Below are 27,645 nucleotides of genomic sequence, written 5' to 3'. Positions count from 1 at the left end.
TCTACTTTTTTTCTAAATATCTACACACTATATTTTCGATGAGAGTATTATATTGCTTTCAGCAAAAGCTGGATTTTTTCTCGCTGAGTAAACTGTATACATTCCGCGTTAAAGGCAGATAACCTTAAACGCACAGCCAAACTCCATACCACCATCAAACCAAATTTCTGATTTTTAAATTTGATAATCTTTTTCAAGGTTGCTATCTCCGTTGCAAAACTTGTTTTCAATGGCTCGACTCTGAGATTCTTTGACAAACAGTCACCTGACACAAAAATATGTTCTAGATCACGGTTGAACTCTTCAAGTTTGCCAACAGATAATAGATCTACGGACAAGACCTAATTGATGCCATTTACAATTAATTTGGAGCCTTGGAGACCTGAGGCCGCGTCAACGATATTTGGTGAATGATGGTTCCAATTCCAGATACATTCATTTTTTCACAGATAACCTTCACATTTTGCTATCGCTTTGCGTTTCTGAATGACGCAGGTCCTTCTAAAGAGAGCGTATCAAGTTTAATCAAATCTTAAATAGAATGCCCATTCTTTTCCAATCGACTCTTCGTCTGACTTCATTTTACTTAAAACGACTCTTCGCTTCGCTTCTTTTATTTCGAATCTTCTTCCTTCTTGTTTTCGAGTCGGTTGTTCTAATACGGTTTGTTCTCATTCTTCACTGGAAAATGGTCACAAACTTTCTCTTGCATGAGTAATTTACACCAGGCTGGCTGATATACCAAGTTCACTCAAGATTTTGGAAAATTCTGGCAAGTCAATTTTTTACATGTTAAATTGCACGAAAAACTTGTTACCTTAACTCCTTGAGGTTCATCGTCAATACGGAGAAAATTAGTCTCTTCACTAATTTCAACTCTAACATTGAGTCAAACTCTGAATCTCCGTTTTTTCACTACCGGCTTTATTTACCTGTTGTCACTAACAAACGAATTGCTTTTTGCATTGTCTGGATTGCTTGTTGCATCGCTGCTACTCTTGTTCTGATCAAACCATCAGTGTTGTTGTCTGCGTCTTGTACTTTCTGCTTAAGGTTGTCATTAAAATTTGGGTTAGTTCTTTCTGGATTGTTAACTTATTTGATTTTGCCTGATGTTTTAATGTCACATCTATCAGTTAAAAAATACAATTCAATTCTTTCAAGTGTATGGCCTACTTAGGATTGCGGAATCTCTTTTAGCAGTTCATACCAAAAAAAACTTCAGCCTGCACTCTTCAACTCATTCCTCCTTTTTTCAGTGAGTTAATATTAAACTACTTAAAATTAATTTCAAAATTATCTAATCAGGTTATCAGATTGTTTCACAAAAGATTAGAAAAATGAACATTTCAATCCAAAAAAACTAAGAACAAAAAACATATTTTTTCAATGGTGCACTTTGCAAGAAAGTGTGACATGGCTCTGCGCCGCTTTAAATTGAGAACCACATAACTACCTATTGATTTTTGATTTAAACCATGCAGCATTAATTAAGTTTGCTAATACAATTAAAAATTTTATAAATTCCTGATAATTTGTTTGCAGATTAGTGACACATTTGATCTGGGTTGCACTGGCGCATTCACTTCTATAGTTCAGTAAAAAATTTGACTCAGATGGTCTGCAGCAATGACAATATTTTCTGGTATTAAATCCGAATGTGGATAAAAAGCAAAATATGAAACTCATCTAATGGTACAAGTCTAGGCTTTTGTTGAATCTTTTTGTCGCCAACTAGAGCCTTCTTGATATGATCATAGCGTGCTCTGTATTTATGCAGTAAGTTTAAAGTCCACTATGTAGTGTTAACGAGATCAAAAACAAAATCATTCGAAATCCGATTGCCATTTTCCAAGAGCATGATGAACTGAATTCAATCCAAAGAGTGGGTTTAATGGTCTTCATATTAAGTCGTATAGTCAGAAATCTCATCAAGATTGTCAGTAGATTTTCTATGATATTCAGGGAAGGATGCCATTTGCGATTGAACTTGTTCCATTATCTGCTGTCTTGCATCAGTCATTGTTGATATATGAAGCAATTCGGTTACCTTGTCAAACAGATTATTCATTGTATCAGCCGACTTAATATCAATCATAGTGGCACTTTATTTTTGATTAAGTAAACCACTTTTGTTAGATTCGTTAGAAACACGCCAAAAATTTTGGATGCCGATTTAAACAGTCATCAACCTTTCCCTTAAGTGGTGGCTTAACTGTTGAAATATTAATTTTTGAACGCTGAAAATTGGTTTCCGACTAAGAGTGATCCCAGGCACGTATCATCGGCTGTTTCCAAGGAAAAACCGTTTATACATACTGAAAATCTAGATCTAACAGTTTTCGACTTCAAGTTGAGACAACAACGCTACGCGACTATTGAATTCTGCAATTGCAAAATATTCCGATTCGAGATCATATTGGGATGCATAGCCGTCAGATCTACCATTTGGCATTCGTATCGCGGTGGCAAGGTTCAAAAGTTATGCCGTCGACCCTGAACTGAATGGCATTGTCGAATAAAATAACAAAATAGCTGGATCAAAAATAACGTTTAAGTATTTTAGTCTCATAGTATGTCAAATTGATTTGTGTAGGTTTCGCACAAGTGTGAGAATATCAGCCTCTTGTACTTCGTGAAGCGCTACCTTCTGCAAAATGTCAAGTATTACAGAATGAAGTAAAAACGATATTGGGCTAACTTTATTTACCATTGCCGTTACAAAATCAGCAAGTACCGTTTTCTAGAGTATGTAGCTACTCGGTAAGCTTGTTCCATTATTGATGGCAGGTAAGGAACTAACAAGTGTTGTTTACAACCACATTTGATCGCGAGCATTAAAAAATTGAGAGCATGCCATTAACTTTCTAGTGTTCTCAGTAATCAATTTTATTTCTTCGTTAAGAATTGTTGTGTGATTTCTTTGTGTCAATTATCTGACTTTGTCGTTAACTTCTTTCGTTACTTCCAGCCACTCTTGTTTGTTTCGTTCTAACTGAGTTAGAGCAAAAATCAATGTCTCCTGGATTGCTGCTCGATTCTCTGCACATACAAAAAATTGATCCAAGTGAACAGGCGATTCCAGCACCATCTGTTGCTGCTGTCAGTGCTCCAAAGACAAAAATTGGTGGTCAAATTGTTTCGTTTATGAGTTGAGTCGATCTGTTCCATTTCATTTATTCAATTAAGTTCTTCTAATCCATTCTTCATTTCAACCAAATCTTCTTTAGCTGCTTGGAATAGACCACTCACGTGTTTTTGAAAACACGTGAATCTTTTAGAAATTTCAAAATTTTTATTGATTATGAGTACCAAAATTAGTTGTTTCAAGGAAATCATTTTTTCTTTCAAGGTGTAGCTGTTATATGTACTACCCGCAGGTGGCCAGACTGCGTGTGTTGATGAACGCCTACCAGTTTTATTGTTGCTGTTCGGGGGTGTTTTCATGGAATAACATCTCCCTGTAAGATATAAATTGTCTAATGATCTGTTTATTTATGATTTTATGGTAAATGAAAGTTTAATATAAGAGGGACTGTTTTTGCTAACACGTGTAGGTTGCTATTCTGCAATTTAGCAAATTTGAACTCAAAAAAAAGAGGCTCAGAGGTTTTTCAATTGAAACTAAAAATTATTGCGTATATCAATTTGTGATCAACTTTATTTTCTTCTCGTCATCACGAAATGCATTAAAGGTTGCAGTCATCACTCGGGAGTAATAATATTTTCAATTTTTTTAAATGAAAATGCATCTGTAATGCGTTAGTTTGCTTGGTGTCTCCGTGTGCTGAAGGATTTTGTGTCAGAGGACACAAAAGAGTTATGTTGTCACGAGGAAAGGATGTACATTGAGGACAATACAATCGTCAGTCAGAGCAACTCGTATATCCTTGTTACTTTGAGCCCGGAAGTGGTCGTGTCTCTGGTTGGCTACGTTGAACTGCCTATGTGGTATCACGTCTCTCTTGTGCCTTTTGTAAAAGTGTTTGCCTCAATTTGCTTAAAACTATTGTCATCTTTGTTGTAAATAAATATGGTACCATAAGCCAAGTTATTGAACAGTTAGGATAATGAACTTTCTCATCTAATACGAGAAAACTTACATTTAACATTGAGTAATGCCTGTAACACGTTCCTGCACTCACGATATCTGTCGAAATAGCGGTTTTTGTAAGATTGTGTCAGAAGAGAAATACTAGAGGGACTCGGATGGAAAAGTTCCAATCGTGGATGTTAATAGCGCTAAAACTTGGAACGAAGTAGCAAACGTTTTCACGATTAGCGAGTACTCCAATTATTTAAAAAAACAGTTTTTCTGATATCCGGTTGCAATTACAAATCACAATTTATTTAAAGTTAACAAGCCAATTCTCAATGAAGTTTTAAATATTGACAACTTTGCTGAATTTTTAGCGTCAACCGATTTGTATTTCTCATTACATTAAAGTGTTGCCTCTTCTGATCCCACAAGTTATGAAAGTCAGATAAAATAAAAAAAAATCGAAGTTCTGATAGTCATTTTAATTATTCTAACGATAGTTTGTCTCTTCATCAAAATTTATTTACGTTTGAAATGCCGTCAAAAACAAGTTTTCGTCTTTTGATGCTATCGTTCAATGTAATGCTGGGATACTGAAGGTCACACTGAGCTGGCTGAAAATGATTCAATTTCGTATACTCCAATTAGAAGTAAATTATTTTTTAATTACTGAACGCGGTTCAATTCTGTTATGTTAGAGAAGCGGTTACGCAAAGTTTATAATTTTATTAGTTTGTTAAGAAATACGTCACGTATCTATTTATTTCAAAAAACACATTCCTTTCGATTGTACATAAAAAAAAGAAGAAAGATTTGTGTGCCAACCCGCACTGTGGGCGCATGCCGTGTTAACCAGTTTTATTGATCCTTCGTTAGTAATGGGCTTGGAAGGATTTCACAGTACTGACGTAACACGTAGTTAAAACTTGAGTTGCTAAAGAACTGGTCTACTAAATACCTTTTTTAAACGCTTGTTAGAAAATCAAACCGTACGTGGTGCTGCTGAGTGGTGTAAAATGATAGATAAAAATTAAATTGTAACACTTATTAAACAGAGCAATTAAATGCAACCGTTGAGAATTATAGTTCACTCTTCGTCAAAGAATACTGGTCGTCCGTCTGGACCCAGTCAGAAAAGGAAGCAAAGCTTTAACTTTTCCAATGAACGAGAAAAGTACTACGCCAAAAGAATGCAGAAAAATGGTAGACAAAAATCTGATTTACAGAAAAATTGTTTTCAGATTTTTGTATGTTTAGAACTACAAGCATGGACGCTTCGTACAAGAACACTGAGGGACTGTAAAGCAGACTGCCCTTGTGTAATTGTGTAATATTTTTCAGCCATCTGTGCTGATTTCACATGCAGCAACGGCTGTCTGCAGTATTTCTATTTCGGAAATCTCGAATTTCCCGAATTATGCGTTGACCCCAGTTCAGAAATGATTTTATCATGCTAGTGTACATATCACATGTGCACAAAATTTATATCATGGTAATCACAAAAATCAACCACATTGGTCCGTGGTTTTAGAATTGTTTTTCTGAGTTGTGAGAAAATTGACATTTTTAAAATTTCTTCAGATTAAATAACATGCAAGTTTCAAGATGCAGCCATGCTTCCAATTTCATTTTTTGTTTAGGCAATTTTCATGTAGTTAAGCAATGATTGTCAAACAACTTATCGTTCGTTGGTTTCTTTGAGACGCAGATTCTAATGGGGATCATAAGATCATTCTGCATGTTATCTGGATTTTAAGTAAAGGTAGCACGAGAAACTCAATGGTTTGAGGAGACCTGATTTTCTGGTTAGAATATATTGCTTTTACTTCTTCTTTCTTTTTATAAAAACTGCTGAAATGAATACTCTCATTTTTAAGTATCTGCTTCTTCACTAACATTTCCATTGACAATTTTGCGCAAACAATCATACAAGAGGTTTAGTAAACTATTGGAGAAATTTGTGAAATTGCATTCAAGCAGCTCCAGCAATTGCTTTAGCATGTCATACATAGCTTTCTCTCTTCTAGAAAGTTGATTACAACCAATTTGGAATAAGATTGTTAAAAATTGCTGGACCTGGTTTTCTAATATTTGAATAAAAAACTAAGCAGTCTGAACTTCATGCATCTGATTCAATCAGTAAGTGTCCAAAGGGCCCAAAATTACTGCTTTTTAAAGCATTTTTGTTGAACTGTTTTCCCACATAAGCGATTTCATGAATGTCTAGCTGATATGACAAAAACTGAATAGGCTTGTGTTGATATTGTTCGTGACCATTTACTGTTATATACGTTGTGCTTAATGAAGACAGACAGTAATATTTATTGGACGTTCAATAGTTGAAAGTTCTAAAATTCTTTTAACAATTTCTTCTTTGGAGTAGTCGAAAACACGCACATATTGTTAAACATAAGTTAAACATGAATTCCAATCCAGAGAACTCCGTGAAAAAACGCTCAAAATACGCTCCATTTCAGTTAAAAATAGTCTGTTCATGTTTAAAGTACAAAAAAGATTTGCACTTTGGGTAAAACGTGCTTCTCAAAATCATTTGAAAAATAAACTGTTCTCTAACAACAAGAGGCACCAAAATCAGCCATCAAAAGTCTTTCGCTATTGAAAAATATTGCATTCATAGCTTTGGATTTGGAATAGCGTAGCAAGCGGTAAATGAAAGCGATGAAAACGAGAATGTTGACTTCATTATCAAGACAAAAAAACAAGTCTCAACGGGAAGCCCCCATGTGAAAGAGTATGATAAAAATTCATACAAAAAAGAAATTCCGATTGTGGTAGTCTGGAACTACAAAACTTGAGTCATGCTAACCTCCTACAGCAGCAGAGTCCATTTCATCTTCCTTATCAGTCATTTACGCAAAAGTTGATTGTAAACACAAATTGAATTTATAACTTTTAGTTAACTCATTATTTTGTGTCACTGTCAACCGAAAAAAACTGATAGGTACAAAGAGTCCTCCTTTCTGTTAGTCATTTAAATTTTTGCTCACCATTGTAGTTTCCATAGTAGATAATTAACTTTCGAAAAATTTATTAAGACAGAAACCTTCGAAATCACGGACAAAACTTCAAACTCCAACACTACAGCATATCGAACGATTTTTCTTTGATAACTTTCAATGAAGAGACAAATCGATAAGCGTGTCAGGTGACCAATATAAGCATCTGTGATTGGACAGATAAAACTAGGGCCTTTCTGACTCCACTGAGCAATAAACGCAGATGCGTCATAAAGTATTGCATGTAATCGGAGAATTTTAAATGAATTATACCTGTCGAACAAATATGACGCGCAAAATATCAAAATAAATAACAGAACAAAATTTCATTCAATTCAGTGTTTCAAAAATTTTTAAATTTCACTTCTGAACCACCTATCTCTACTTTTCTTGCATATTATAAAAAGAAGACAAAACAAAAAAAATGGGTTTTTCTCCATAGCTCAAAATCCTTTCAAACAATCTTGCGACTTCGCAACCTCGTTTTTTTTTAAAATGTTTATGACCTACCGCTACTTAAGAGAAAAATTTTAGTCAATAAAAAATTTTGGGGTACTTTTTTATAGCGCAAAATCCATCTGAATTAAAAATGGATTTCGCGCTATAAAAGAGCACCCAAAATTAATTGTTGCCTACAATTTTTCACGTAAGTAGTGGTAGGCCATAAACATTTAAGTACATTTTAGGACAAAAAACACTTTCAAAAATACTTTAAGACTGATTTGAGCTCTTTAATCTTTATGAGATGGCAGTTGCCACATGACTGTAAGTAGGGTGGGTTCAGTCCCCACATCTCAAGCCGACCAAAATCCTAATTTCTTTTGAAAAGAAATTTTGTTTAAGTTTTAGCAGTTTTAGCTCCTCGAGTCTACAGTAGACTGCTGAATCGAACAAACTTTCATTTAAAAAAAATCGTGATTTTGGTCGATTTTAGGTCTTTGGGGGGGATGAGGAGTCCGCACCCCCTTCCCATTCATATGGAAAATTTTACACTACTGTTGTTTTTGTAGGACTGGTACGTCAGCAGATTTCGCAATAATATTGGGTGCTCTTTTGCTTTTTGGTTCAACTAAGGCCACGGATTGTGAAGCCTCATGCCACCAAATTATTCAGATTGTATGGGCGGTCCAAATTAACGGATTAGAGAAGGAGCTTGCTCCCATCAGACAAAGAAACCGCTAAAATCCCTATTAATGATTTACACGCATCGATTTTATCTTTCGATTTTTCACAAAGCTCTTTAAATCTTGTCAAAAGCCCCAGACGAGAATTTGATCCAACGGAAAACCCTATCAGAAAATACAAACAGCACCCAAAAATCTGCTACATCTTCGTTTGAGAAAATTAAAGAAAAGGGCAAAGTTCAGCCCTGTTCATGCAGACATAAACCGACTAACGTCGGTGGAACTGCTCTCGAACGACAGGCGGGGCAATTTAACTTAGGGATGTAGCATAGAATTTTTTTAATGGGTGCAAAAATCTCGGGACTGACAGGGGTTCGAAACCTCGACCTCCAGGACAGCAGCCAGACATCTTAACCTGTAGTTTACTACCACGTTGTTACTCAACCGCTACCAATCACTTTTAAATTAGCGACAAACTTCATTCCAGAAAGAGAGCAATTGAAATCAGTCAAAATGAAAAATTAAAGCTGGAGCAAGTCACAGAATTTTCTACAGAAACGGCAAAAATGGTCATGCAAAAACTGCATAAAAAGACAGGTTTACAATAATTGGAGCTTTGGTCGAGAGCAATTGAAAACAAACAGAATTAATAAAAAAAACCAAATAATGCAAAATGCAAACACTAAGACAAGAATGATAACTGCTCGCTCACCAATCGTTCTGGCCTAATAGAACCTGTAATTCAATCCGAGGATACTTAACGTCAAAGTTTTATAGACATTTAAAGATAAAAGAAAGCAAAAAGTTAGCGTAAATATCATTAGCGTAAATTATTGTTAATTTGGATCTTTTCAGTTTGTGAGCCCACCTTAGCGGCTGCATATTAGAGAGAGAGAGAGAGAAAGACCTTATTCTCTTTCGAGAACCATTATTATTTTAGCATATACTCTTGATAAGTTTGCATGAATTACAGACACAGCAAATAAAGAATGTACATCTACTTTCTGGATCGAATGTTTTTCGCATGAGGTAGCTCTTCAGAGCTTTCTTTTTGTAGCTGTCAAAGCCATCGATGATTTTTCTGAACAAATAGTTGGCAATTAAAACTGAACGACCGAAGAATGAGATGCTAGCGTGCTTATGGTGGTTCTTAAATTGCAGGACATTTGTGGATGATCCGCGCTAACACCGGGAAGGCTCCTGAAATACTACATACTGTGAGTGATCATAGTTGTACTTATCTAACATCAGTTGCGATAGAAAAGAGAAAGTAATATATTCGAGTCGATAGCAGAGTGGCAGAAAATTGTTGTCTTTAAGTTGCTTCAGGTAAGATGATTTTTGTCCCAATATCCATAAGAAGCAGGAACGCTGGAAATTCTCTAATTTTTTAAGCATGGATACATCGGTATACCACGCAGGAAACCCATATAAAAGTACGGAGAGGACAAGGCTCCGGTAAAGGTGGAGCTTGACATGAGACGGAGTATTGAAAGGTATTTTCACTTTCAGACTGAAGAAACATTGTCGAGCTTTACAGAGTTTAGAAGTAACGTGGAAACCCCATTTCAGATCATTACTGATGTATACACCCAGATCCTTGTGTGAAGAGACGTTTTCGAGTACTTCATGTTGTGTCGTAGAAATCTTAGCTGAGCCATTAAAGTGCAAACATTTAGTCTTACATGCATTGGCAATCATTCCATTGCAGATATTCCAAGAATAAAGGCGCCAAAGATCGTCATGGAAATTCAGGTTGGTGAAAACCATTTTAAGGTCATCTGCGAACAACCAAAGCATGGAATCAAGGAAAATGCTTGGTACATCGTTCACGAAAACCAAAAATAAAAAGGGACCCAGTACGGACATGCAAGAAGTTTCGACTTCGACTTATTGACTTGTGTAAATTGATACCTGTTGCAAAGGTACGAAACCAAAAGTGCAAAAATTACCATCAAGCTTAAAACGAAGTTTTTTAACCAAGATAGTGTGTGGGACCTTATCAAAGGCCTTCTCAAAATAAATGGCAAACTTGTGTTGAGATTTACAGCTAAAAACTTTTTCGAGGTAATCAAAAAGTTGCAGGACTGCTCCTTTGTGCGACTGGAAGCCAAATTGCTGTGGGTGAAGCTCCTTACTCAAGCATGAATAAAGACAATTGAATGTAATTCTCTCAAATAGTAGGGATACTTGTGAAGTAGGCTGATTGGCCGATAAAATTTGATATTGTTGCGAGAACCACCTTTGAAGAGCGGAGTGATACGAGCAACCTTCCATATTGCCAGAAACCTACGGCATAAAATAACTGAACAGAACAAAGGATACAACGGTGAACCAAATAGATAAGGTGAACTCTTCAGAAGTTTTGTTGGGCAACCGTCGTGAGTCAAAGCGGAAGATTCCTTGATTTTGACGATATCTTTTATAATCGATTCAACAGAAAAAGATGAGAGAACGTGTTCTAACTTTATGTTATCACCAAAAACTGTGGTGTCGATATCAAAGACTTTGTCATTGAAATTTGATGCAAAGAAATTATTGAAAAATTCGTGTACTTCATTTTCGTCAATTGCTTTACTATTGAAAAACATGTGATTAGGAATTGGGGAATCCTTCAAGCTATTCAAAAGAGCGAAACATTGGTTTGTAGTTGAAGTTAATGATCCATTGACGAAGACAACTTTATCGAGCTCTATTGATTGAGTGTATTCTTCCTCCAGAGACTTAAGCTGCTGCAGGTTCAGACGCGAGGGATTTTTCTAACACTTTCGTTTTGCAGTATTTAATTTGTTCAAACAATGTATCGTATGTGAGCTATACTAAAAAGGTGAGACCATCCGTATCTTACGCTTCCCAGAAAAACAGAGGTCAATACTCCATGCCAAAAAGGAATAAAAATCATCAACATTCTCTGCACAAGGTTAATTATTAAAATTGAAGGATCTCCAAGTTGTTTCGAAGTTGATATGATGCTGATAATTTGAGAAAGAATACTGGAAAGATTCCACGTCGCATGATTTGTTCAAAGCATTGCAGTAATTCAAAAGGATAGGTAGATGATCACTCAGAACTGTTCTGTCCTTAATCGATAACCCATGAATATTGTCATCATTTGAAACAATGTAATCAAGTATATTTCCATGAAAATGTGTTTTTCCAGAAGTAATATGAGCACTGAGGCCCAGTCAACCAAAGTAATCAACAAAAACCATTTCACGGCAGGTTGGACTATACATTGTAGACCAGTGAGTGTTAGGAAAATTAAAATCACCCATAATAGATAAGGTAAGTGTAAACACATCAGGAGTGTACATATGGGTAGCTTGTTTTACAGTCTTATCGCAGAACTCTTTGAAAGAATCGAACGGAACATTGTACGGGCTGGATACTGGGGGTAGATAACAAAGAATGAAAACACCAATCCTGGTTGAAATTATTCTTATTAGAAAAGCAGTCGCAAAATCATAATCTAAACCAATATGAAGGTCGAGAAAACCTAGTTCACAATTTTTTCGACAGATGGCAATGATACCTCCACGGGGTGCATTTTTACGATCTTTTCTAGATAAAACTCTAAAACCACCAAACAGGGAGCAAAAATAGTAATCGAATAGTGGAGATAACCATGTTTCAGCAATTAGTGCAATATCAATTTGATAGAAATCCAACAAGTAGACTAAATCTACAAGTTTGTCTTGAGTATTCTTTCCACGAATATTAAACAGGAGCATGTTGTAGTTAGTTAATCCATCAGCCTTGGAAAATATATGGCTAGCAAGAGAACTAAGTAATTCATCGGCAGAAAGTTGGTCGTTAAGTAATTTCCCATCATAGAAGAGTTGCAAGTTATGGATACGCATGAGGTTTCGTTCCAAGCCTTTGTTGATTTGGTTATATCAAGTCCAAGAAGTGCTTTCTCCTTTTGTCGGTCACGCCAATTCAACTTTGGTTTCACGAACACGCCAGTGCCTTTCAACATAGAGGCGTTTGCCATCAAGAGTCGTTTGTCGTAAACAGAGTTCAATTTAATTTCAATCGGCCGCGGTTCAGCTGCGGGATTGGGTCTCTTTTTACCAAGTCTGGAGTTGACCACAATATTAGGGGAAATTTGCATGGAGTTCAAAAATTCAGATGTCTCATGTTCTTTTGCATTGTCAAGATTTCGCTTCTTTCATGTTGTAAAGCACGACAGTTTGCGATGCAGCAACATCGTAGTCGTGTTCATCCAGTGACTTTTTAACAACATCACTCCAGCTGGAGGACGAAGTGAAAGTCGAAGTGTAATTGATTTGATTGGGCGAAGAAGATCTCAAACAGGCCTTGACCTCATCCAGTTTAGAATCGATGGAAGAAAAAAGAATTCGATGACTTAGCTTGTTTCAAGTGTTCCACTGTATCCTTGAGAAGAAACACAAGCCACTCCTTGGTCAGCTTCCCCGTCAAGCCTCGAAACTGCTCAGGATTCGCCGAGAGCAGCTCGTTCACACTGGGGTAGTAATCCTTACCACCGACACTTGATGTTGAAGTTGACCTCGCTTTCGATTGATCGTCAGGCATAACGAAATTGAAACTAATTAATTCGAGAATGTTCAAACGGAGTTTTTTGGAAAATTCAGCTACCAGTGAAACCTATCTGAGGCTTCGTATGGTAATGTAGGGAATAATCTCGTATAAAATCTTCCGCCGGAATCTGAAATCTCCGGTAACTGGGGCTACCCAAACAAAGTCCGGCCTCTGATGCCACAGTAAATAACAACAATCAAGAGCTGAAACAGAATTAAATAGCCTCCCGGGTGCAATTGGAGACTATTTAATAAGTTTATCACAACAATTAGGCTCAAACCGCTAGTGCCATATTTTTACATAATACTAGCTCAAACCGCTAGTGCCATATTTTTACATAATAATTTACTATGTTATGACACGTGCACCATAACTCGGGGATGCATCACGTAGGTGGGGGGGGGGGGGGGCTTAAACGGAAAAGATAGTATTTTATTTGCTCTACCAACTTGGCTGATTTTCTTGTCATTGTCAACGTCGTATACTCGAAACGCAAACTCCAATTTCTTGTCCAGGCTGTTTGCAGTCTCAGCAGCTCCTCGTCGTTCTTTGTGCTTAATAGGTCGAAACACAGCAAGTGTCTGCATGAACTGTTGAAAGTTGATTTGCTCATCAACGACATCCACGAAGAACGCGTCCACGATTCTTTCCCCCAGAGGGTTGATTGACAATTCGGGGATTCTCAGCAAATCATTCTTGGTTAGGAAACCCTTCTGCTCCTTGTCAAGAGCGGTGAATCGTGAATAAAGTCTGAAAATGCCGAAAAATTGTAAACGCCATAATCCCAGCAGGAAAACTTTTATGCAACCCTGCCCACAAAAATTACCTTTCAATTTGCTTTTCAGTAAACGCAGTTTTGTACTTGATCTCCAGAATTTCATCTGGTTGAAGCATACAAGAGTTACGAGATCCCATAATGAACCTGAAAATGTATGATTTTCGAATTTGAATATGATATGAAAATAATGAACATTGTAAAAGTTACGGCCGGTCAATTGGCCGACATACCAATTAGCCGACAATTAAGCAAATATAACTACTCGCAAATCGGTGCTAGGAAAATTGGCCGACAGGGCGTTTAGCCGACAAGGGAAAAATGGGAAATTTAGCCGACAGTTTTATCATAATTGGTCATAAAAGTCTCATTGGTCCATAAATCAGTAGTTCGGTTGTGATAGATTCATACCAAGTCTCACGGACCGCTGAGGCATGGCCACATGCGGTGAAATACCTCGGTTGCACTAGTTGATAGACCTTCGTTACACTAGATGATAGAGCTTCGTTACACTAACGAAGTGAACTGACGCCGTGCAACTGGAGAATCCTGTGTGACTGCCCAAACTGCAGAGACAACAGACAAGCAGCAATCTAATATGGTCGAATACAGGGAGCGATCCCTTTGCCGAAATTCTTAACAACAACACTAGATAATGAAAAAACTGCGGTATATTTGTCCGCTACGAAATATTGTTTTCAATTGGCCAATCACAGCTTCAGAATAAGTTTTATTGCTCATTTTATCTAAATTGTCGGTTAAATTTCTCATTTTTTGGTCGTCGGCTAAACGCCCTGTCGGCCAATACGGCGGCCACCTCGCAAATCATAGTTATGATAATTACCCGCAACTACAGCGAGTACTTTTAAAAGTAGCGTCACTTTAAAATCAACAATTAATTGGCTTGATTGGGTTGTCAATCAGATACTGATTGGGATGCCAATAGCAATTAGACTCCAGTCAAGAATAGGGCCGATCATCATAAGGCTCGGGCACAGGAGCAGTGAATCCGACGATTACGTCAGCTTAATAAAATTTTTTGGCTAAACTACTAGCTAATTTGGCCATGCCTCAGCCGCCCGTGTGATTTGATCTGAATCTGTCAAAACCGAAAAAATTATCACGACCAAAAATATTAAGTCGAAACTTCTAATAGCACTATTTGAATTATACTGCTCTGATGTCTGTCCTTTTTGCATCGTTCTCATGAAATCTGTCGGCCAATAGGCGTGTCTTCTAATTTGTGTGCTGGCTAATACCAGCGATATGGAAAAATAGGAATTGCGATAATAGTAGTAGTATTCGTAGTAGTAGTAGTTGAGACTTCTGGATTATGCCCAAGTAGTGTAGTCGAGACTTTAGGGCACAGCCAAGGGTTTTCACCCTTCAGTTCATCAGTTCGCTGCCTTGAAATAATATGAGGGTTGCAGCTACTGTAATATCCGTGCACTGTTTACGGTTACGGTTTGGGTTGGATGATATTCTTAAGCACTTTAAACCTCGGAGTTACTGAGGGAAATTTTCCAAGTTTCAGACTTGAATTTAATTGAACAGATGTATATGCACAATCAGTTTAATACGAAGTTAGAACTATGGCTTGTAAATATTAGAAGTTTTGTGAAGATGAGAAATGTAAAGCAATTAAAGAGAGGCAGCTCGATTGTGTAAGGTTTAGTTTTGAATATGTTCTTTGGTTTCAGTCCTATCAATGGTTAATTAATCTTAGGTTATTTTCACCCATTTTCGTTAATCTCTATGGGATTTTCTCATAGTTATTTTCTACCGCACGGGTCCCTGTTAGTTAAACTAACAGATTACAGGTTTACCTGCTTGACGAATCCCGTCATGAACAAACATTCCTTGACGTGTCCCGTCAAAATGAAATTCCATGATGATTCCCATCATTATTCATGATGCTTTCTCTATATTGTTAAACTCCGGTTTACTATTAGTAACCATCTCTTTTTGTTCTCCTATTTGCTTATGAAAATTTCGAATTATGCGTTTAATATGTAATTTATGAGCATGTGATACATTATGGTTCACTATACTGCCTCCCTCTTAGAAAATGTGAGTGTTCCACTCACTCACACAGCAAGAGTTTCAAATATCCATTTTCGAGTTCATATATTCTTGTGCTTTTTCAATCCCGTACTTGTCATAAATATTACGGGCCTCCTAGTCTTCCATAATTTTCTTTGATTGAAGAATGATTTTGAACATGTCCTCACGACCACCCTTGTCCGGATGACAGAGCATTGCCAACGTTTTGTAATGTTTCTGGATAGTACTGGTTGTGGCCCCCTGTGGCAGGAATAGAAGTTCATAAAAAAAAATTTGGAGGTCGACTGAACGGGCTCTGCGCGTTGATCGCCTCCAGCCTCCTCTGTAAGACCTTTTTTGAGGTTTGCTCTGTTTTTACTCTACCCCTCAGCTTTCTATTGTCTATCTCGGCATTCTCCAACTCCCGAGCTAAGCACTCCCGCTCGTCCACCAGAGCGATACATTCCCTTGTTTTTGTTTCGGCTACATTTGTAACCTCCTCCAACTCTTTCTTCAATGTTTCCACCTGCCTCCTGCAGGACTCTCGCTGATTCCCAGCGTATTCAAGTTGCCGTTTGGTCTCCAGCAATTGATCACCTAATCTTTGACTTTCAACTTTTAACTGCCGGAGCTCCTCTTCAAGCCGAGCCCCGGCTGTTCCCAGCAATTCGCTGTTGTCAATCTTCTTTTGTTGTTCCTCGATTCTGTGTTGCATCTCACATAACTCCCCAACGCTAATTGCGGCTCTATCCACTATATTGGGTGGTTGCAGCTGCGTCACTGGTAGCACGTACCTTTTGTTTGAGGTTACTCCAACAATCCGATACACTTGGTGCCTGACTATCGACCTGACCTCGAACAACTCGGGTAGATAGTAGCAACAATCACCAACTTTTGGTTCTGCCATTCCTACATATCATACACGTAAATTAGTCTAATGTATCAATCTCAATTTCTGCTATATCTGGTACAGTTTTTTGACTCTTTTGCTTTTATGACTACGATGTTTGTTTCACCATCACACCGTTCAACTGTCCTTTTTCTTGTCAATTTTTGTTCCTTTGTTCGTTGTTTTAGATGAGGAAAATAACCTAGTTCCCCCATTGGGTTAATCGGTTGCAGTGCAATTACAGGATTGGTGCCACTGCGTAGCATATCGATTGAAAGAAACACGCGTACCAAACAAAATATGATTTTAGATCCAATAAAAATAGTCATCAAACTGATCCTCCAGCTGCATATACTCAACTCGTATTGTTCCAGGAAACAGTTCGGTATAAATAACTCAATTTTGGCTTGTTTAGATCCTCCAAAGATCCCAATTTTCTCGAGATGTTGTCTAACTTGGCAGTTCGATGCAAGAAATTTTCACTACAGTTGTTTCTGTTCACTTTAGGGATTTCGAATTCATTTCGTGCATCTTGTCTTGTTCTTTTACTCTCTTTGAGATTCATTTCGTCAGTGGTAGTGTAGTCATACTTGTTTCTTGACAGATCACGCATCAACAAAACACCATGAAGTTCAATGTACATTGATAATAGTAGTAGACAACATTTGATTAGTCGTGTTTTAAAGTCAACATTTACTCCGAAGAACCACTTTGTGGCTAGTGTTTGAATTTTTGCCACTTTTCGGAGGCACGTAGTGGTTGAATGAGAGACCTGAGAACTATATATAGTAGAATTGGGACGACGTAACCGGTGTAAGCGTTCAACTTAGCTTGCAGCATCACATTCTCGCTCACATTTCCTTTTGATTTGATACAATGCTCTCAGGGCCTTGCTGGTTCTTATTTCAACGTTGCTCAACGAAGTTAAAACACTGCTCACTAATACACCAAGATCATTCTGCTCTATTACGATTGGTAGTTCATTACTGAATAAATCAGTTGGCAATTAATTTATTGCAATTATTGATTGCTGACACAAATTTAATTGCAAAAATTGATTGGAACAACCCAATTAATTGCCCAATAAATGGAGAAATTTAAAACACCATATTCCCACGTCTGAAACCTGGAACAGGAGAAAAAATTCCAGAACACAGACTTTTGTCTCAAGTAATTTGAGATTTTGGGATGAATTTTTTTTCGTGATGAAAATAAATGAATTTCCGCAAGCGTATAATCATATGCGTACAATTTTGGGTACAGTCAAGACTACAAATTAACTTAAAAAAATTTAGAAAACAATTATTGATAGAAAGTGGACTTTAATTGATCAATAATTGCAAATATTGAGATAATGGATTGTTGCATTTCGCCTAATAAATGATTTGATTGTAATCTTTTTCTCTAGCCAATTATTTTCAATTAATTTTTCCAAATCCCCAGCTAATTCCCCTAGCCCCTTGTAAATGTGTACTGCAAACTCTTCAAAATCTATTAAGAACTGAGGTATTCACAAATCAGTTCATTTTGGGTTTCTATTTAAATTAATCTTCAATTGTGATATAAAAGCACAAGAACATAACAAATGGTCTCCTCCTCTATAAAATTGTGTAAGATTTTAGATCTAGTTCTAGATCAAATGAGAGAGGAACTGGACATAGATGGATCCGCATTTATTACACTTTGTCTCGTATACCACGTGGATTTTCAGTTTTGTTACGAAAAATGATTTAAGGGTGGGATGCATGATCTTAATATTCGCGTTATGAAAACTACTTGCAACTTACATAGTTTTTCATATTGACTGCCGGGTTTTGGTAAGGTTGCCTCTGTGTTGTAGGAAAAAAATTTTGATTCTCCTTTGGTGTTGTTTTCAATAGATCTTTACTGCCATTTAGTATCTTTTCTAAAATCACTGTTTTTGAAGACTATTCATCTGGATCCTGAGTTTTGAACCTGAATATCTTGCTCTTTTCAAGCTACTGATCGAAGGCCAAAACTGATCGATTGTTTTAAAACCCTGTGAACTGTCCCTTGAATCTCATTTTTCATATGCTGAAGCGGTGCACAGCTGCCGAAGATCAGTAATATTCCTGTGTTAGTTCGTTTTTGATACCAATGACAGCTAATTTTGTTTTTGCTGCCCCCAGCTCCGTTGATATCTGGAAAAGACAAATCCCCCTCCATATTCACTTTTTCTAAGGTAAATTGAAGATTTTTGTGTAATGAGGTTGCAGATTTTAATTACTCGTCCGGGTCAACAGGAACTGTGCTGAGAATGTCATCCACATTCCTTCTGAACGAATTTGTACCCTAGACCTAACCCCTCTGTCTGTTGATTGCTCCAACACTTAAAAATCCAAACATCTTGCATGTTGGCATATTCCAGGTTTTACATGACACACATTCTACTCCTTTTTTGTGGAAAGTCACTCTCCGGTTGCAGGCATTGCAATTCCGTTTTGATCAGATTCAGAGTTTTTTCAACGAGCTATGGGTTTTGCAGTGATGAATTAGGATGGATGTCAAGGTCAATGTTATTGACACACTGCTCTTTGTTGCATGGATATACATCTTTTTCTTTTTCTTGTTGAGCTTTGATGAGTTGATGAAAATCTGAATGCCAAAATTTGCTAAACACAGTCTGGTATTCAGTTGACGTAGAAGCTATTGAATATCAGTGGGTGCAGGTACATTATGTATCTCTAACAGTGTATGTGCAAGCAGCGCTGCACTCATAGTGTTTGCCTCTGAAATTGTATAAAAATATAATATAATTTTACACTGAACAAGTGTAGTGTATGTCAGAAGTGTAGTGTTCCGCGTAGAAAGAAATTGAAACATAGCTGACAGATTGCCAAAAAAAACCGCAATATCTTTGTAGATCTGCAGTCTCCAAAAACAGTAGAAAAGACAAACCAAAACAATTCGTCTTTTCATCGAAGCCTTATAATTTATATTCTGATTGAAAATCATTTTAAGTTTTTGCTGCCTCTTTCAGCTGCAGTCAAATAACCTTCATTTAGAGTGACACACACCCATTTGATCTTATATTTTTGAATTAAGATCAATAAAAGTCAAATTCAAAGTGAGAAAATCATTTTTGAGAGTGAGGTAAGTCAAGTGTGATCAAAAAATTAATCACGCGAATGAACAATAAAAGTCGCTCCACTAAGAGTAAAAAATGACGCCACGCTTGCATTTCAGTTTTAATTGCATAAATGAATGAAGAAAAAGCAGATTTGAAGTGGTTGTGACGTCATATGGTCATTAAAAAAATCCCGACGACGAACTAAAAAAAACCAAGAGAAGCCCAATAATAGCACCAGGTTTCGCTGTGCGGCTAATAGCGAAGATTGTTCAGGGATATGCGACAAACAACACACTGGAAAGTCTGAGTCCATATAACAGTAGGTTGATTTTGGCAATGTCATTTAATACTTCGCTGTCTTTTGTGATTCCTTTACTGGTCCGCTTGTTTTGTCTTTTTGGCGCATTGTATATCTTACAAAAAACTGCAATATGACCGAGGTTTTCGGTTAACCAGATATCGTTCAGGCAAATGAATTCATAATTATGTTCTCCGCTAAACGGTAACTGAGAAGCCTGTTTGTCGGTCTTATTCAAAACGATTTTTTGTGTATATAATATTGTGTATATGATAGTTATATTGTGTATACAGTTTTCCAGTCACATAGTTTCTCATATTGTTGGCGGACTAATTAATTATGAAAACTATATTTACAAACGTCTTCGCTACATCTAGCATCATCAGGTCAACTTCAACTTAAAGCCAATTTATTTACTATTAAAACATATCATTTCAATTATGAAACAAAACAGCTATGTAGAAGATTAAAGATTTGTCAAATTAAAATTAAATTTGATATTTAAAAAACTGTTTTCGAAATTTACGTTCATCTTCATGTTAAGATTGTTTCAAAAATTGTTAAAAGATAAAAATTAATATGAATTTACATTTGTCTGAGACCGCAGTTTAAACATTTCTATGAACTACCTTAGAAATGAGATCGAGAATTTTTCTTTTATACTAGATTTAGCCTATTTATAACTCATATATACAGTTGTTATCAATTTCCTTAAAAGCATTTCTATTCCAGATTTTTTGATTTTGACCATGTTTTCCTATTTCTAGGGTAAATGTGAATTTGCCCTAGTCCTAAATATCACTCTTGTTGGGTTTTGCAAAATTCGTTTTGTCATGCACAAAAATGTCTTTGCCCTATTTTTTTCCCAAGTTAAACTTAAGATTTGCGTTTAAATTGTAGCGTGACTTCCCGCAACCTATGTTCTACGCGTGTGTTTAGTCCCGGCTTCAACTTGCTGATGTATTTAGCTTCGACGGCCATGAGTTTCTCTGCTGTGGGACATGTATCCAGAAATTGTCATTCAATGTAATTCGTGGAGGCACTACATTCAACAAGATGTTCACCCACCTTTACATACTTCTTTTGATCTTCTGATATCTTAGTGTAGTGTCCCAGCTTGTCTGCCCAACATAGATGGATCCCCATTTATTACACTTTGTCTCCAATAACACGTGGAGTTTCAGATTGTTATCGAAAAATGATTTAAGGGTGGGATGCATGATCTTAATATACGCGTGATGAAAACCACATGCAACTCACATAGTTCTTTTTCATTTTGACTGCAGGGTTTTGGTAAGGTTGCCTCTGTGTTGTAGAAAAAAAAATTGATTCTCTTTTGGTGTTGTTTTCAATAGATCTTTACTGCTATTTAGTATCTTTTCTAAAGTCACTGTCTTTGAAGACTGTTCATCTGGATCCTGAGTTTTGAAGCTAAATATCGTGCTCTTTTCAAGCTTCTGATCGAAGGCCAAAACTGATTGATTGTTTTAAAACCCTGTGCACTGTCCCTTGAATCTTATGTTTCATATGCTGAAGCGGTGCACAGCTGCCGAAAATCAGTAATATTCCTGTGTTAGTTCGTTTTTGATACAATGACAGCTAATTTTGTTTTCGCTGCTCCCATCTCCGTTGATATCTGGAAACGAAAAATCCCCTTCCATGTTCACTTTTTCTAAGGTAAGTTGAAGATTTTTGTGCAATGAGTTTGCAGATTTTAACTACTCGTCCGGGTCACCAGGAACTGTGCTTAGAATATCATCCACTTTCCTTTTGAACAAATTTCCAACCTCAACCTGCCCCCTCTGTCTGTTGATTGCTCCAACACTTAAAAATCCAAACATCTTGCATGTTGGCATGTACCAGGTTTTACATGACACACATTCTACTCCTTTTTTGTGGTAAGTCACTCTCCCGTTGCAGGCTTTGCAATTCCCGTTTTGATCAGATTTAGAGTTTTTTCAGCAAGCTATGGTTTTTGCAGTGATGAGTTTCGATGGATGTCAAGGTCATTGTTATTGAAACACCGATGTTTGTTGCATGGATATACATCTTTTTCTTTTTCTTGTTGAGCTTTGATGAGTTGATGAATATCTGAATGGCAAAAGTTGCTAAAATCAGTCTGCCTATTTAGTTGACGTAGAATCTATTGAATATCAGTGGTTGCAGGCACATTATGAATCTCTAACAGTGTATGGGCAAGCAGCGCTGCACTCATAGTGTTTGCATATGAAAATGTATAAAATTATAATATAATTTTACACTGAACAGCTGTAGTATATGTCATAAGTGTAGTGTTCTGCGTAGAAATAATTTGAAACATAGCTGACAGATTGCCAGAAAATAACCGCAATAGCTTTGTAGATCTGCAGTCTCCAAAAACAGTAGAAAAGACAGATCAAATCAATTCGTCTTTTCATTGAAGCCTGATATGTTATATTTTTATTGCAAATCGTTTTAGGTTTATTGCTGCTTCTATTAGCTGCACTCAAATAACTTTCATTTAGAGTGACACACACGCATTTGATCTTATCTTTTTGAATTAAGGTCAATAAAAGTCACTTTCAAAGTGAGGAAATCACTTTTGAGAGTGAGGTAAGTCAAGTGTGATAAAAAATTAATCACGCAAATGAACAATAAAACTCGCTCCACTGAATGTGAAAAATGACGCCACGCTTGCATTTCAGTTTTATTTGCATAAATGAATGAACAAAAAGCTGATTTGAAGTGGTTGTGACGCCATATGGTCGTAACAAAAATCCCGACGACGAATTAAAAAAACCAAGAGAAGGCCAATAATAGCACTAGGTTTTGCTGTGCGGCTATTATTAAAGATTGTTCAGGGATATGCGACAAACAACACACTGGAAAGTGTGAGTCCATATAACACTAGATTGATTTTGGCAATGTCATTTAATACTTCGCTGTCTTTTGTGATTCCTTTACTGGTCCGCTTGTTTTGTTTTTTTGGCGCATTGTATATCTTACAAAAAACTGCAATGTGACCGAGGTTTTCGGTTAACCAGATATCGTTTAGGCAAATGAATTCATAAACGGTAACTGAGAAGCCTGTTTGTCGTTCTGATTCAAAACGATTTTTTGTGTATATAATATTGTGTATATGATAGTTATATTGTGTATACAGTTTTCCAGTCACATAGTTTCTCAATCTGTTGACGGACTAATTAATTATGAAAACTATATTTACAAATGTCTTCGCTACATCTAGCATCATCAGGTCAACTTCAACGCCAATTTATTTACTATTAAAACATATCATTTCAATTATGAAACAAAACAGCTATGTAGAAGATTAAAGATTTGTCAAATTAAAATTAAATTTGATATTTAAAAAACTGTTTTCGAAATTTACGTTCATCTTCATGTCAAGATTGTTTCAAAAATTGTTAAAAGATAAAAATTAATATGAATTTACATTTGTCTGAGACCACAATTTAAACAATTCTAGGAACTACTTTAGACATGTAATCGAGAATTTTTCATTTAGACTAGATTTAGCTATTTATAACTCAAATTTACAGTTGTTATCAATTTCTTTAAAAGCATTTCGATTCCAGATTTTTTTTTGATTTTGACCATGTTTTCCTATTTCTAGGGTAATTGTGAATTTGTCCTAACCCTAAATATCCCTCTTGTTGGGTTTTGCAAAATTCGTTTTGTCATGCACAAAATAGTTTTTGCGCTATTTTTTCCCAAGTTAAACTTATGATTTGCATTTAAATTTCAGTGTGACTTCCCGCACCCTCTGTTCTTCACATGTGTTTAGTCCCGGCTTCAACTTGCTGATGTATATAGCTTCGATTGTCATGAGTTTCTCTGCTAGGTGACATGTATCCAGAAACTTGCATTCATTGTTATTCGTGGAGCCACTACATTCAACAAGATGTTCACCCACTTATAAATACTTCTTTCGGTGATCTGATATCTTAGCGTAACGTCCCAGCTTGTCTGCCCAACATAGATGGATCCGCATTTATTACACTTTGTCTCCAATACCACGTGGAGTCTCAGTTTTTTATCGAAAAATGATTTAAGGGTGGGATGCATGACCTTAATATTCGCGTTATGAAAACCACTTGCAACTCACATAGTTTTTTTTTCATTTTGACTGCCGGGTTTTGGTAAGGTTGCCTCTGTGTTGTAGAAAAAAAAATTTTGATTCTCTTTTGGTGTTGTTTTCAATAGATCTTTACTGCTATTTAGTATCTTTTCTAAAGTCACTTTTTTTGAAGACTGTTCATCTGGATCCTGAGTTTTGAACCTAAATATCTTGCTCTTTTCAAGCTACTGATCGAAGGCCAAAACTGATCGATTGTTTTAAAACCCTGTGAACTGTCCCTTGAATCTCATTTTTCATATGCTCAAGCGGTGCACAGCTGCCGAAAATCAGTAATATTCCTGTGTTAGTTCGTTTTTGATACAATGACAGCTAATTTTGTTTTCGCTGCTCCCATCTACGTTGATATCTGGAAAAGACAAACCCCCTTCCATGTTCATTTTTTCTAGGGTAAGTTGGAGATTTTTGTGTAATGAGTTTGCAGATTTTAATTACTCGTCCAGGTCACCAGGACCTGTGCTTAGAATATCATCCAAATTCCTTCTGAACAAATTTCCACCCTCAACCTGCCCCCTCTGTCTGTTGATTGTTCCAACACTTAAAAATCCAAACATCTTGCATGTTGGCATGTTCCAGGTTTTACATGATAGACTTTCTACTCCTTTTTCGTGGTAAGTCACTCTCCGGTTGCAGGCTTTGCAATTCCCGTTTTGATCAGATTTAGAGTTTTTTCAGCAAGCTATGGTTTTTGCAGTGATGAGTTTGGATGGATGTCAAGGTCAATGTTATTGACACACTGCTCTTTGTTGCATGGATATACATCTTTTTCTTTTTCTTGTTGAGCTTTGATGAGTTGATGAAAATCTGAATGGCAAAAGTTGCTAAAAACAGTCTGCCTATTCAGTTGACGTAGAAACTATTGAATATCAGCGGTTGCAGGCACATTATGTATCTCTAACAGTGTATGGGCAAGCAGCGCTGCACCCATAGCGTTTGCCTAAGAAATTGTATAAAATTATAATATAATTTTACACTGAAGAAGTGTAGTGTATGTAATAAGTGTAGTGTTCTGCGTAGAAATACATTGAAATATAGCTGACAGATTGCCAGAAAATAACCGCAATAGCTTTGTAGATCTGCAGTCTCCAAAAACAGTAGAAAAGACAGATCAAATCAATTCGTCTTTTCATTGAAGCCTGATATGTTATATTTTTATTGCAAATCGTTTTAGGTTTTTTGCTGCTTCTATTAGCTGCACTCAAATAACTTTCATTTAGAGTGACACACACGCATTTGATCTTATCTTTTTGAATTAAGGTCAATAGAAGTCACTTTCAAAGTGAGGAAATCACTTTTGAGAGTGAGGTAAGTCAAGTGTGATAAAAAATTAATCACGCAAATGAACAATAAAACTCGCTCCACTGAATGTGAAAAATGACGCCACGCTTGCATTTCAGTTTTATTTGCATAAATGAATGAACAAAAAGCTGATTTGAAGTGGTTGTGACGCCATATGGTCGTAACAAAAATCCCGACGACGAATTAAAAAAACCAAGAGAAGGCCAATAATAGCACCAGGTTTTGCTGTGCGGCTATTATTAAAGATTGTTAGTGGATATGCGACGAACAACACACTGGAAAGTCTGAGTCCATATAACAGTAGATTGATTTTGGCAATGTCAAGCAAAACTTCGCCGTTTTTTGCGATTCCTTTACTGGTCCACTTGTTTTGGCTTTTTGGCTTATTGTATATCTTACAAAAAACTGCAATGTGACCGAGGTTTTCCGTTAACCAGATATGGTTTAGGCAAATGAATTCATAATTATGTTCTCCGTTTAACGGCAACTGAGAAGCCTGTTTGTCGGTCTTATTTAAAACGATTTTTTGTGTATATAATATTGTGTATATGATAGTTATATTGTGTATACAGTTTTCCAGTCACATAGTTCTCAAGTTTTTGACGGAATAATTAATTATGAAAACTGTATTTACAAACGTCTTCGCTACATCTAGAGTCATCAGGTCAACTTCAACTTAAAGTCGATTTTTTTACTCTGAAAACATATCAATTTAATTATGAAACAAAACAGCTATGTAGAAGATTAAAGATTTGTCAAATTAAAATTAAATTTGATATTTAAATAAACCGTTTTCGAACTTTACGTTCATCTTAATGTTAAGATTGTTTCAAAAATTGTTAAAAGATAAAAATTAATATGAATTTACATTTGTCTGAGACCGCAATTTAAACAATTCTAGGAACTACTTTAGAAATGTAATCGAGAATTTTTTGTTTAGACTAGATTTAGCTATTTATAACTCAAATTTACAGTTGTTATCAATTTCTTTAAAAGCTTTTCTATTCCAGATTTTTTTGATTTTGACCATGTTTTCCTATTTCTAGGGTAAATGTGAATTTGCCCTAGTCCTAAATATCACTCTTGTTGGGTTTTGCGAAATTCGTTTTGTCATGCACAAAATAGTTTTTGCACTATTTTTTTCCCAAGTTAAACTTATGATTTGCGTTTAAATTTCAGTGTGACTTCCTGCACCCTCTGTTCTTCACATGTGTTTAGTCCCGGCTTCAACTTGCTGATGTATATAGCTTCGATTGTCATGAGTTTCTCTGCTAGGCGACATGTATCCAGAAACTTGCATTCATTGTTATTCGTGGAGCCAATACATTCAACAAGATGTCCACCCACTTATAAATACTTCTTTCGGTGATCTGATATCTTAGCGTAACGTCCCAGCTTGTCTGACCAACATAGACGGATCCGCATTTATTACCCTTTGTCTCTAATACCACGTGGAGTTTCAGATTTGTATCGAAAGATCATTTAAGGTGGGATGCATGATCTTAATTTTCGCGTTATGAAAACCACTTGCAACTCACATAGTTTTTTCATTTTGACTGCAGCATTTTGGTAAGGTTGCCTCTGTTTTGTAGAAAAAATTTTTGATTCTCTTTTGGTGTTGTTTTCAATTGATCTTTACTGCCAATTTTTATCTTCTCTAATGTCACTATTTTTGAAGAATATTCATCTGGATCCTGATTTTTGATCCTGCATATTTTGTTCTTTTCAAGCTACTGATCGAAGGCCAAAACTGATCGATTGTTTTAAAAACCCTGTGAACTGTCCCTTGAATCTCATTTTTCATATGCTTAAGCGGTGCACAGCTGCCGAAAATCAGTAATATTCCTGTGTGATTTGGTTTTTGATACCAATGACATCTAATTTTGTTTTGGCTGCTCACATCTTCTTTGATTTCTGGAAAAGCCAAATCCCCTTCCATGTTCACTTTTTCTAAGGTAAATTGCAGATTTTTGTGTAATGAGTTGGCAGATTTTAATTACTCGTCCGGGTCACCAGGAACTGTTGTGAGAATGTCATCCACATACCTTCTGAACAAACTTACACCCTCAACCTGCCCGTCTGTTGATTGCTCCAACACTTAAAAATCTAAACATCTTGCATGTTGGCGTATTCCAGGTTTTACATGACTCACATTCTACTCCTTTTTTGTGGAAAGTCTCTCTCCGGTTGCAGGCTTTGCAATTCCCGTTTTGATCAGAATTAGAGTTATTTTCACTGAGCTCTGGTTTTTCCAGTAATGATTTTGGATGGATGTCAAGGTCAATGTTATTGACACACTGCTGTTTTTTGCATGGATATACATCTTTTTCTTTTTCTTGTTGAGTTTTGATGAAAATCTGAATGGCAGAAGT

At 36.4% G+C, this 27,645-nt stretch overlaps 2 protein-coding genes across 3 annotated transcripts in view; both read right to left on the bottom strand.

Annotated features, from left to right (window-relative positions):
• LOC142339038 (methylglutaconyl-CoA hydratase, mitochondrial-like) overlaps nt 1-13,017 on the bottom strand; it is a 398,030-nt gene extending 385,013 nt beyond the window's left edge. The window contains exon 1 of the mRNA XM_075388689.1: nt 12,989-13,017. The gene's annotated coding sequence lies outside the window, so the exon portion shown is untranslated. The remainder of the gene's footprint in view (nt 1-12,988) is intronic.
• LOC142339039 (calcineurin B homologous protein 1-like) overlaps nt 1-27,645 on the bottom strand; it is a 416,603-nt gene that overhangs the window by 18,160 nt on the left and 370,798 nt on the right. For both annotated transcript variants that reach the window (XM_075388690.1, XM_075388691.1), the window contains exons 2-3: nt 13,570-13,667; nt 13,193-13,493 (exon numbers count right to left, since the gene is read on the bottom strand). In XM_075388690.1, the coding sequence (XP_075244805.1) occupies nt 13,193-13,493; nt 13,570-13,658 (390 nt within the window). In that variant the 5' untranslated portion in view covers nt 13,659-13,667. The remainder of the gene's footprint in view (nt 1-13,192; nt 13,494-13,569; nt 13,668-27,645) is intronic.

Source organism: Convolutriloba macropyga, chromosome 5, assembly GCF_964194025.1.
Source record: "Convolutriloba macropyga chromosome 5, txConMacr16.3, whole genome shotgun sequence".
Classification (NCBI taxonomy): domain Eukaryota; kingdom Metazoa; phylum Xenacoelomorpha; order Acoela; family Convolutidae; genus Convolutriloba; species Convolutriloba macropyga.
Note: the sequence above shows the minus strand (reverse complement) of the source record. Positions and strands in the feature narration are given on the sequence as shown.